Here is a 13,456-nt window from a genome sequence, read left to right on the forward strand (position 1 = left end):
GCAGAGTTCCAAAGAATAGCAAGGAGAGATAAGAAAGCCTTCCTCAGTGATCAATGCAAATAGAGGAAAACAGTATAATGAGAAAGACTAGAGATCTCTTCAAGAAAATCAGAGATACCAAGGGAACACTTCGCAAAGATGGGCTCAATAAAGGACAGAAATGGTAGGGACCTAACAGAAGCAGAAGATATTAAGAAGAGGTGGCAAGAACACAGAGAAGAAATACACAAAAAAGATCTTCATGACCAAGATAATCACGATGGTGTGATCACTGACCTAGAGCCAGACATCCTGGAATGTGAAGTCAAGTGGGCCTTAGGAAGCATCACAACAAACAAAGCTAGTGGAGGTGATGGAATTCCAGTGGAGCTCTTCCAAATCCTGAAAGATGATGCTGTGAAAGTGCTGCACTCAATATGCCAGCAAATTTGAAAAACTCAGCAGTGGCCACAGGACTGGAAAAGGGCAGTTTTCATTCCAATCCCAAAGAAAGGCAATGCCAAAGAATGTTCAAACTACCGCACAATTGCGCTCATCTCACATGCTAGTAAACTAATGCTCAAAATTCTCCAAGCCAGGCTTCAGCAATATGTAAACTGTGAAATTCCAGATGTTCAAGCTGGATTTAGAAAAGGTAGATGAACCAGAGATCAAATTGCCAACATCCGCTGGATCATCAAAAAAGCAAGAGAGTTCCAGAAAAACATCTACTTCTGCTTTATTGACTATGCCAAAGCCTTTGACTGTGTGGATCACAATAAACTGTGGAAAATTCTGAAAGAGATGGGAATACCAGACCACCTGACCTGCCTCCTGAGAAATCTGCATGCAGGTCAGGAAGCAACAGTTAGAACTGGACATGGTACAACAGACTGGTTCCAAATTGGGAAAAGGAGTACGTCAAGGCTGTATATTGTCACCCTGCTTATTTAACTTACATGCAGAGTACATCATGAGAAACACTGGGCTGGAGGAAGCACAAGCTGGAATCAACACTGCCAGGAGAAATATCAATAACCTCAGATATGCAGATGACACCACCCTTATGGCAGAAAGTAAAAAACAATTAAAGAGCCTCTTGATCAAAGTGAAAGAGGAGAGTGAAAAAGTTGGCTTAAAATTCAACATTCAGAAAACTCAGATCATGGCATCTGGTCCCATCACTTCATGGGAAATAGATGGGGAAACAATGGAAACAGTGAGAGATGTTATTTTCTTGGGCTCCAAAATCACTGCAGATGGTGACTGCAGCCATGAAATTAAAAGATGCTTGCTCCTTGGGAGGAAAGCTATGAGCAACCTAGACAGCATATTAAAAAGCAGAGACATTACTTTGCCACCAAAGGTCCATCTAGTCAAGGCTATGGTTTTTCCAGTGGTCATGTATGGATATAAACTATAAAGAAAGCTGAGTGCCAAAGAATTGATGCTTTTGAACTGTCGTGTTGGAGAAGATTCTTGAGAGTCCCTTGGACTGCAAGGAGATCCAACCAGTCCATCTGAAAGGAAATCAACCCTGAATAGTCATTGGAAGGACTGATGCCTGCGCTGAAGCTCCAATACTTTGGCCACCTAATGCGAAGAACCGACTCTGTGGAAAAATACCCTGATGCTGGGAAAGATTGATGGCAGGAGGAGAAGGGGACGACAGAGCATGAGATGGTTGGATGGCATCACTGACTCGATGGTAATGAGTTTGAGTAAGCTCCGGGATTTGGTGATGGACAGGGAGGCCTAGTGTGCTGCAGTCCATGGGGTTGCAAAGAGTCAGACACAACTGAGCGACTGAACTGAACTGATGCATTCCTTTTGTGATTTAAAAAAAAAAAAAAGGCACTCTACATGGTGTTTACAACTGGCGTTTACACCAATCGTTTTGATAGTGTATTTCAGGCGGCCGCCAAGCTCAGGTATGAACAGGGCACATCTGGACAAGATAAGTCCAGGTCTCACTGGGCACTTCTCATGTGAAGAGGAGTCCAGGTTTGATGGACATCAATGTGTGAAGCGAGGTCCTTTTCCACATAGACACTGCCTAGTATTAATACTTAACCACACGGGTCATCTCTGGAATTTTCTTTGGTAAAGCACAACAAAGCCTTTATGAAAACCCTCTGAACATATTCACACCCACTTTGCAACAAGCACAAAGTTGAGGGAAGACAGTAGCACACAAAAGCCCCCCGAGGGCTGGAAGCTTGGGCCCGCACGGCCGTAACTGCGGGCTCAACCCCTTTCACCCCGCCCGGAAAGCTAAGTGCCTTATCCCGTGCCAGGGCCGCAGGGCCTCTACCCCGACCGCCCCCCAGCCCCGCCCAGCCCCACATGACGCACACCCAGGCATAGCGGTGTGCAGTGCGGGCCTTGCCCACAGCTGCCCATGCTAGCAGGCTGCCCCCGGTCCACAAACCACATCAGAACCAGGCGGACCGCGAGGTGACCCGCCCTTCCCAGACTGCAGAGAGGCGTGCCATGTGCGTCCCTGGTAACCTCGAGCCACGCTACTCACAGCTAGGACGAGTAGGAAGGGGACGACTGCAGGGCGAGCTGTGCACACTCACCGACGTGTCACGGGGCCTCAGTGATTGGATACCCCAGCTCTCCGCCGGACACCGCCCACCGTCTCAGCCCAGGCAGGCCCTCCCTGGCGGCAGGGGCTGCGGAGGGGGACCCTGAGGCCCAGAGGCAGCCATCAGGCCAGGGCTTCTGAGCAAACCTGATGCGGGGCCTCGGTCCTCTCTGTTTGTTTGGGGTAAAAAGCCAGCCCTGCCCTCCACAGGCCAGGCCCCCTCCCCAGGGGCCCCACAGGTCCACCCTGGGCCTGGACTCTGCAGCTCCCCTCCTCCTTCAGGACTGGAGCATGTGGACATTGGTGGCCTGTGCCCTGCCTGCCGCAAAGCTCAGGGCTGGGTACCTGGGGAGCACCCGACCAGCGTGCTCCGTAACCACTGTGGAGACGCGCGGGGAGCCAGCCGCTGCTCAGGCTCAGGGCCCTGCCTGGGAGTGAGCATACAGCCTCCTGACTAAGTGCCCGGAACCCCGGGGTCTTCAGCTTTCTGTCCTGTGACCTAGCAAGGCCTGAGCATGAGCGTCCGCCCGGGGGACCACAGCCCTGAGTCCGTAACAGACACACAGCTCCCGCAGACACAGACTCTGACCCCAGGGCCCAGAGAGGACCCCCCCGGGGGCAGCCGTCACTGACACAGTGTCCTGAGGCTCACTTGCCCCAAGCTGCCCGTAAAGACGGAGGGAAGGCGGGTCACTGTGGGATTAGCTGAGCAGGTGTGTCAGCTGCTCAGTCGTTCCCGACTCTTCACGGCCCCATGGACTGCAGCCCGCCAGGCTCCCCCATCCATGGGATTCTCCAGGCAAGAATACTGGAGTGGGTTGCCAAGCCCTCCTCCAGGGGGTCTTCCTGGCCCAGGGATCGAACCCAGGTCTCCTGCAGTGCAGGCGGATTCTTTACTGTCTGAGCCACCAGGGAGCTGAATGCATAGAAAGATGTAAATTATTTAGAATTAGCAGCGACATGTGTTTGAAAATACGTGCTCCAAGAATGACGCAGGACACCGTGCTGCATTTTGTTCCCCTAAGGGGTTTAAACTCTCCCCTGGAACCTTGGCCTTATTACTATTACTAATGTGCCAGGGTTGCTGTTTTAGAAGACAGTGCAAGCGCATCTCTATTGAGCTCCTCCGCAGTCCACGCAGGGCAGGGCGGGGCCTCTTTTCTGTCCTGGGGACGTGGGGCTGGGGGCGGCGCTGCCGATTATCACGCAGCTCAGGACCACACAGAAGGTGGCTCTTCTCGGTGGCCAGGAGCTCTGTCCTTCATGTCCTCCCCCACCCATGGCTCCAGGGGCTGTGGGCACCACTCACCACACCCAGGGTGGGCACAAGTGCTGTGCGCTCAGCGTACCCACTTTGGAGATGAGAAACTGAGGTCAGGAGAGCCTAGGGAATCTGTCGTGGAGCCCAGGGCTGCAAAGCAGGCGGGAGACACCCACTGAGCTGCAGAACCACCAGCCACTCGCTCAGAGCCAGGCCCCCAGCTCCCTGGGTTCCACTCCCTCCAGGCCCAGGCCTCCTGGGGCAGGCGCCTGGGGTCTCTCCTCGCACAGGGCCCCGTTTGACTGACGGCGGTGTGGCTGATCGCAGCGCCAGCTCCAGGACGGGGCGTGGAGGGCAGGCCTGGGGGCGGCTGGCCCGGATCCCAACAGACACCTCTTTCTGTGGAGCCTGCAGGCTCTCTAGGTGAGAGGCACGGCCCTTCTCGGCACACGATAGGGGACAACCACGCGCTCAAACTGGAGGGCAGAGGGCAGACGCCACACTCGCACATTCAGCAATAAAGTGTTGCCAGCCCACGCGGAACCCCAGCCACGCGTGCAGACGTCTCTCTGACAGGGCAAGGCTCTGTGGACCCCGCTGCCCACCAGGGTCCAGCTCTGGGACGAGGCCCCTCCTTCCTGCACCCAGGATGCGGGTCAAGTCCCCTGGTGCTGAGCAGAAGCGCCCCCTTCGCGTCTGGCTGTCTGGGGCTGGTGACCCCACATCCTCTCTGGGGCACACTGCTTACAGGGGGCCCCGTGTCCTTAGGATGGGGTGGCAGGGGCCCCCAGCCTGCTCCCTGTACCCCACCACTTGGGCGGAGAAGATGTTCCAAAGCTTCTCTGTCTGGAACTGACCAAAATCCTTCGAATGAAGACAAATTCATGTTTGTGGAAAAGCAGCTGCCGCACACCCCCACTCCATGAAGCCCGGCATTCCCCTCGAGGGCCGGGCTCCACCTGCCGTCTCCGAGAGCAGAGCCCCGCCCTCCACAACCAGGAGGGTGGCCAGGCTTCCCGGGGGCACAGCTTTGGGGAGAGGCTCGCTTCGCTGGCCCCTGCCCTCCTGAGCGCCCCAGTGCAAGACCCAGGGACGCTTTGATCCTTCTTAAAAGCCACTGCCCGCTTACAGAGTCACTGCTGGACAGAGTCCAGGGGTCCCGTGCACCTCGCTTGTGTCTAAACATCCTTCTTCTGGCTTGTGACAGAGAGGCCGACGTCACCCTGAGGACCCCCTGGTGGGCCCCCCAACCCCCCACCCCTGCAGCGGCCCCGCACCCACCTGTCTTTCTGAGGGGGAAGTCATCTTTGGCGTCGTACATGCCCAGGACCGGGTGGTTGTAGGAGGCTGACGCCCCGCTCTGGGGCGGGGAGCTCTGGTCCAGTGAGCTGTGCTGCGTCTTCCTGGAGAGAAAGTGGGGGACAGAGGCTGAGTGACCCTCGGGGACCCGGAGCCATGGTCGTGCAGGGAGAGCACCCCTGGGCGCCCACGCGGGTGGTTCTCCCTTTGACGTGTGGGCCCGGCTCAGCAGCCGGCCTGCTGGGCAGCCTGGCCTACTCCCAGGGCAGGACTGAAACGATGATACAAGGCCGCCTGTGAGCCTGCGAACCTGGCCGCCTGCAGCCTCCCCTGGGCCTGTGGGGCTGAGGACAGGCGGCCCGTGGGGCTGCACGCTTGGTCCAATCCCTGGGCTCTGCCCAGCCCCCTCGCTCTTGGGGTCTCCTGGCCTGGCAGGCCTCAGGCTGAGGGGGGTGTTACCCCCGGCCACCGAGGGGTCTATCCTCAGGACGCAGAGGGAGATGGGGGGCTCCAGATGCGAGGAACACAGCTGTTGTTGGAGCCGGCCGAGACCTGGCCGGGGCCTGTAGGGACAGTGCTGGCGGCCTCTGGGTCCTGGAGGGCAGGGGCTGCGTGGGGACTGTCCCCCTCTCGGGGACGGTCACCCCGGCCATCTCCCTCCCTGGGGGAGGCAGAGGTCAGTGGCACCCTGGGCCCCGGGAGCTGGTCCCAGGAAATTTGCTTCCTTTGTGAGTTGGAGGACACAGCCCCAAACGGAATGACGGGCAGGGCGCTGCCAGAGGCGGCTCAAGGTGGGCTCAGGCCTCAGGAGGGGGTGCTGGCTGAGCTGGCGATGACCGTCTGCAAACGTGCTGCGTCTCGCTGGCAACACTGAAGGTGTAATGAATTCCAAGAGTCTGTACACGGTGTAATCTCTTAATGACTTGAAACAAATCAGCCAACTTACTTATTTGGAATTTGTTAGACTATTTATTTGCATACACAGCACTCCACGTCCCCACGCACCTGGTGTTGTTTGAATTGAGAACGTGAGCGCTTAAACGCTTACAGGTGGATGTTTAAATATTTGAGAGTGCACACGGGTGCAAAGAACACGGTGGTCACGAAGCTGGATCCGAGGATGCCTGTAGGCAGGCCACAGCGGGCGCTCAGATCCCTGGGACAGGCCTGCTGCCCGCCTGCAGCCCCACTGCCCCCAGGACGCATGTTGGGGGCCAGGGCCGCAGGCTCAGGGCCGGACCGGCCATGCTCATGCTGGCTGCGCCCTCGCCGCGTCGGACCGCCAGGCCTCACTCGGGGGTCCGGCCTGGCACGACCCCACGGAAGGTCTGAGGGCGTCTCTCTACACGACTTCTCCAGGCCAGAGCCTGCAGGGAGTGCGGCCTCGGTGGCCCCAAACTGCGCCGTCACTGCCGAGGTCTAAGCTGGGAGAGAGTTCACTTTCTCCTTCGTGAGAAACATGGAAAGGCCGGTGTGTGTTACATAATCTTAAAACACGGGTCATCACGATTAATGAAATCTCACAGGTACTAGTAGCTGCTGTCAGTAGGCTGATGGTGGGCTTTGCAGTTAAGCCAGAAGTACATTCAGCGTAACATCTAGCAGACCTTCTCCTGTCTTGATCTCTTGAGACACCGTCAGTATTCAAACCCTCCCTCCCGTCCAGCCCTGACATGGAGGAGCACAGGTGGGGTCTGGCCCCCGAGCCGCTGTTCCGCGCCGTCTGAGAGGGCACTCGGGCCCAGGGCAGCGGCCAGGCTGACCCAGCGGGGCTGGACCCCGCTGGTGCCCACGAGGATGGAGCCAGACTTCACAGCAGCCAGGCTTCCCCAGGCCTCCAAACACCATGCAAAACGGAGAAAAACCAGCTCATCGCTAGAGGCCGAGGCCTCCCCGGGAGCAGTGGCCACCTGCCCTCCTGTGGGACCCGGCCCTCGTCACAGAGCCCAGGGCTCACACGCGCTGCAGCGGGCGATGGCCGGGGGTGTGAGCGAGGGCAAGGCCTGTCCTTGTCTGCAGGGGCATGTGCACGCTCACCCCACGCTCACACGCAATCAGTGCACAGGCACACACTCACACACACACAGACACAGACAGACAGACACACACTACACACACAGACACAGATACCACACAGACACACACACACTACACACTATACACACAGACATACACACAGACACACAGATATACTACACACACAGACACACACACACTACAGACACAGACACTCCACACACACACTATATACACAGATACACCTCACACACATACCACACACACACACAGACACACACACACACTATACACACAGACACACAGAGACACAGACACCACACAGACACACACATACACCTATACACACAGACATACACACCACACACACACTATACTGCTAAGTTGCTAAGTCACTTCAGTCGTGTCCGACTCTGTGCAACCCCATAGACAGCAGCCCACTAGGCTCCTCTGTCCCTGGGATTCTCCAGGCAAGAACACTGGAGTGGGTTGCCATCTCCTTTTCCAATGCATGAAAGTGAAAAGTGAAAGTGAAGTCGCTCAGTCGTGCCCGACTCTTAGCGACCCCATGGACTGCAGCCCACCAGGCTCCTCCATCCATGGGATTCTCCAGGCAAGAGTGCTGGAGTGGGGTGCCATCGCCCTCTCCATGTACACACACTATACACACAGATATACCTCATACACATATCACACACACACACAGACACCACACAGATACACACACACACACTATACACACACACATACACACCACACACACACTATACACAGATACACCTCACACACATACCACACGCACACACAGACACACATACCACACAGACACACATAGACACACATAGGACACACAGACACTCACACCACACAGACACATACACACACACTACATACACATACACACCACACACACACTATACACACAGATACACCTCAATCACGTACCACACGCACACAGACACACACACACACAAACATACATACTACACACATACACACCACACACACACTATACACACAGATACACCTCATACACGTACCACACGCACACATGCACACACAGACACACACACCACACAGAGACTACACACATACACACCACACATACACACACTACACACAGATACACCTCACACACATACCACACGCACACACAGACACACACACCACACAGACACACACACATACAAACTACACACACATACACACCACACACACACTATACACACAGATACACCTCATACACATACCACACGCACAGACACACAGACACACACACTACACACACATACACACCACACACACACACTATACACAGATACACCTCACACACATACCACACAGACACACATAGACACACAAACACTCACACCACACAGACACATACACACACGCTACAGACATACACACCACACACACACACACACACTACACACAGATACACCTCACACACATACCACACAGACACACATAGACACACATAGGACACACAGACACTCACACCACACACACACAGACACACACACTACACAGACACACACACACACACACACTACACACATATACACCACACACACACAGATACACCTCACACACATACCACACGCACACACAGACATACACACCACACAGATACACACAGACACACATGGCACACACACAGACACCGCACAGACCACACACACAGACATACACACCATACACACCATACACACAGATACACCTCATACACATACTACACACACAGACACACACACATACTACACACACAGACATACACACCACACACACTATACACACAGATACACCTCATACACATACTACACACACACAGACACACAGACCACACAGACACACACACACCACACAGACACACACAGACAGACCACACACACACACCCCTTGTACCCCGGAGGTGGAACGTGAGGAGCTGCTCTTCTAACTCAGCTCCAGCCAGAATCACCGTCCAGGTGTTCGACCTGCCCTTCCAGCCGGGAGGAAGCACCTGGGGTAGCTCTGCTGTGATCCTGGCTGACGGAAAGGGCACCGTGTCTTAAAGACCATCGGTCCTCAGTGAAGAAGATGGAAGACAAACACGCCTGCCTTTTCTTTCTAAACACTGCTCTGACCATGATACAGAACGAAGCCGAACACAAACTCAGCCATTTACCAAGTGATTTAGTAAATTTAGCAATTTAACTAAATTCTACCAACAACTGTCCTTTCCCATGACCTCAGATTTATGCAGGTGAATAACATTTGTAATTGCTCACACCAGCACCGTTCAACAGAAGTAATACAGGCTGTGTGTGTGATTTAAAATTCTCTCTTGGCCACGTGAGCAGGAACAAAAAGAAAGCAGTGAAATTACGTTCAGTGTTCTTAACCCAATACACCCCAATCCTCTCATTGCAACTAAAAAGTATTAAGGAGATGGTTCTCATTTTTCTCACATCTGGCATGTCTGATGTTCACAGCTTGTCTCCATCTGAACAGTCCATTTCGATGCCCCGGAGCCCACGTGGCTGGCGGCTACCGCGACGGGCAGCACGTCTCCTCTGGTAAGCCTAATGCTGGGGGTTCTGACCCAGGTACACCATAGAACCACGCCAGTAAGGACAGAAAACAGTCACCTCCACGGGAAGGCCCTCTGCCCCCACCCCGGTCATGGCCACCTGGCTTCCTGTCCCTACAGACTGGCTGTGCTGATTCTAAGACTGCATGCAAACGGCATCTCAAGGCACAGACTCTGCATCTTCTCCGAAGCCTAATGTTTCTAGGTGTGGGCAGGCCGCCCCGGGCCTTGCTGAGCAGATGACAAAGCAGGTGCCCATGTTGCCATCACCTGCTGGCAGACACTCAGCTACTTCCATGCTTTGGAGACAATAACCAGAACTGCTGTGACCATCAGAACACAAGTCACTGCCCGGATGGAAGACCTCACCTGCTCTTAGGGAAAGACCTAGGAGAATGGGTCATGGGGCACGGAGTGGGCGTATGGGCAACAATACTGGAGTGGGTTGCCATTTCCTCCTCCATGGGAATCTGCCTGACCCAGGGATCGAACCTTTGTCTCTTGCATCTCCTGGCAGATGGATTCTTTATGGTTGAGCCACCTGGAAAGCCAGCAATGGGTTTGTTCAATTTCAGCTGTCCCTGTGTGTGAGGGGGCGTCTTGCTGTGCTCTGCATTTCTGGGGTGACTAATGATCTTTGTGAAATTACTGACCATTTGCTTCTTATTTTGTGAGGTAATCAGTTCAGTCACTCAGTCGTGTCCAACTCTTTGCGACCCCATGGATTGCAGCACGCCAGGCTTCCCTGTCCATCACCAACTCCTGGAGCTTGCTCCAACTCATTGTGAGGTATTGGCTCATGTCTTTTGCCTATATTTTTTCAGTAGGGTGCTTGTCTTTTTGTTACTGAGTTGTGAAGTGAAGTGTTACTCGCTCAGTTGTGTCTGATTCTTTGCGTTCCCAAGGACTGTAGCCTGCCATGCTCCTCTGTCCATGGAATTTTCCAGGCAAAAATACTGGATTGGGTTGCCATTCCCTTCAGGGGATCTTCCCAACCCAGGGATCGAACCTGGGTCTCCTGCATTGCAGGAAGATTCTTTATCATCTGAGCCACCAGGGAAGCTCTTTGAGTTGTAGGACTTCTTTATATATTTTGGATCAAGGGCTCGGTTGCTCACATTCATTGTGAATATTTTGTTTTTGTCTGTGCCTTGCCTTCTTATTTTCTTAAGGGTGCCTTTCAAAGGATGAAAGTATTAAGTTTTGATTAAGTTTACATTTTTGGTTTATAGTTGATGATTTTGGTGTTCAAAGATCTCCTTGCTTACCTCTTCACCAACGTCACGAAAACTTTCTCCTACATTTTCTTCTGGAAGTTTTAACAATGCAGCTTTCATGTTCAGGTCCATGACACCTGAGCTGACCATCAGGGTGGAGTGAAGCTGGAGTCAAGGCGAGGTTTTTCTCTATAAGGACGGGTCTTCCCATCTTGCCATCATGCAGCAAGTGAACATGACCCACGGTTTGCTTTGCTTTGTGTGACTAATCAAGAAGCCTACCACGTCCAAGGCAAACAGGCCCATTCCCTCTGACTCCACTGAGGCGAGTCCTTCCCCCACTGCAGCGGGCACGGCCCCGTCCCCTGGGAAAGAGGGATCTCCCCACCAAGCACTGGACCAGGGCAAGCAAGCCTCCTCCGAGTCTGGGCCACCCTGCTCACCATGCCCCCAGGCCCAGCCTGCATGTCCCCGCCTCCCCCTTCCAGTCCCCAGGTGCTCCTTGCTGAGCCCCTCCCCAGCAGCCCCCAGTGCAGCCCATGGACTCTGTCCTCCTCTTTACATGCAGGTACATCATCATGGCATCTATTCCTGGAGACTGGACGCCCCACCTCTCCAGTCACGGGCGTCCTGACACCCCAGTCTTCCCTTCGCATCCCTGTGGCCACCATCCATGGACTCCGGCATGGTCAGCCATGACCCTCCTCCCACCACAACCTCCTCTGGGCCCACCGCCTTCTTACGCTGCTCCTGAAGACCGCTGCTGCTCTCAGAACAGGGCCTCTGCTGAAAAGCTTCCTGGCCTGTGGATCACATCACCTCCCCTGAGGGAGGATCCAGAAGCACTGCCCACCTTTACCCGACAGGCTACTCCCAGGGCTCCTGGACCCCCCCAACCCCACCCAGCTTCTCTTCCTGCCCTGCCCAACCTACTACAGTGCAGGGCACTTGCCTGGTAGCCCCCCCTACAAAGGAGGACAACAGAGCCTTCCCAGCACAAAACCCAGGGGGTGGTCACTAGTGGGGAGACGATGGATCAGTGCTGCTGTGTTGTGGGGCCCCCAGGAGCATGGCCCCAGGACTGCCCACGGGCCCCAGTGCCCAGCGCTCAGGGCACGTGGCCGCCATGCGCGGCTCTTTGGGGTGGCCGCTGCCATCGTGGCTGTGGGGGGGTGGTGGCGCCGCTGAGCCCACAGCCAGCGGGTGTGGGTGCAGCCGGAGTGGCTGTGCGGTGCGGGGGCTGCTGACGCTCAGAGTGGAGACGGCTTCAGAACCAAAACGCCCTTTAGGCCGAATCTACTGAAACAAACGCGTTCGTTTCAATGCGATCTGGTGGCATGTTAGCAAGACTGTTGTCCATCTCAGGGATCCAGGAAGAGCTAAGCTTTCCTCCCATGAAGGAATGATAATCCCATTTTTATTTATGAAAACTGCCTGATGAGGCTTCTTCCAGGACAGAATCACCCTTGACAGGAGAAGCAAATGATACCAAAGCAAAAAAACCCGTGGGGCAGCCCGGACTATGGGCTGAAGCTGCAGAGCTTTGTCACTGCACGTCCGGCTCGGCCTGGGTTGGTGGCCAGCCCCTCAGAGCCACACGCAGGCCCAGAGGAAAGACCCAACACATGAGCAATCCCCCCACCAAATTCAAGTCCTCTTTGCCAGGCTTGTCGGCCTCTGAGCATGAACAGGCACTTTGTGGTCTCTGTCAGTTACGCAGGCTCTGGGAGGGATTCTTAGTATAAAAACAATAAAAAGACCACAGGTGCTTTTGACTTGACCAGTAATCAATAACACGTTGGGCAGAAATTCAGTAGGTGCATACGGACGATTTAGACCAGAGTTCCGGTTTAACAGGTGCCTTTTGTGGCCAAAAATTGCATGAGAAGCCAAGAATATGGTCAGACACCCGCCCCACGAGTTTCCCTTTAATGTTTGTTTAAAGAGTGGCTTTCTCTGCATCTGGACAACAGCCATGTGTCCTGACCACTGGACCACTCGGGTCTGAGCGCGTCTGCTGCTGGCTCAGGGAGCATCTAATCCCACGCCATCCCGGGTGGAGAACCGAGCGTCCCTCCGGTCTCCCACGGACCCCGTGTGCCCGGTGCCCTCCACTTACCCGTACCAGTAGCGAGGGTCGCTGGACATGCAGTGGTTCAGGTTCCGGTGAGCCAGGGCCTTCTTTTTATTGAGGACAAACTCCTGCAGCTTCATCTTCACTTCCGTGCTGGCCACAGCGCCTGGCGCGGGAGAGAGCGGGGGCGGGTGACTAGAGGCTCTAGCCCAGGGCCCCCTGCACCACATGCCGGAACAGGCAGGACAGTGATGGGCAGGGTGGTTCCCACTCAGGATGCTGCTGACACCAGAGAGCATCTCATGGGAAAGGGGGATCAAGGGGTTGAAGGGAGAGAGCTTCTTCCCAGGAACATTTTATACAACTGAATTTTCATTTAAAGTGCAGACGGAATCAGCACGCAGACCCAGCACTACCTAACACAAATCCCCTGCGGAAGGAAGTT

General features: G+C 54.8%; 1 protein-coding gene across 9 annotated transcripts in view; it reads right to left on the reverse strand.

Annotated features, from left to right (window-relative positions):
• HDAC4 (histone deacetylase 4) overlaps positions 1-13,456 on the reverse strand; it is a 296,118-nt gene that overhangs the window by 73,886 nt on the left and 208,776 nt on the right. For all 9 annotated transcript variants that reach the window (XM_044945379.2, XM_044945378.2, XM_044945376.2 and 6 more), the window contains 2 exons: positions 13,057-13,177; positions 5,112-5,233 (listed from right to left, as the gene is read on the reverse strand). In XM_044945379.2, coding sequence (XP_044801314.1) covers positions 5,112-5,233; positions 13,057-13,177 — 243 coding nt within the window. The remainder of the gene's footprint in view (positions 1-5,111; positions 5,234-13,056; positions 13,178-13,456) is intronic.

This window comes from Bubalus bubalis, chromosome 6, assembly GCF_019923935.1.
Source record: "Bubalus bubalis isolate 160015118507 breed Murrah chromosome 6, NDDB_SH_1, whole genome shotgun sequence".
Lineage (NCBI taxonomy): Eukaryota > Metazoa > Chordata > Mammalia > Artiodactyla > Bovidae > Bubalus > Bubalus bubalis.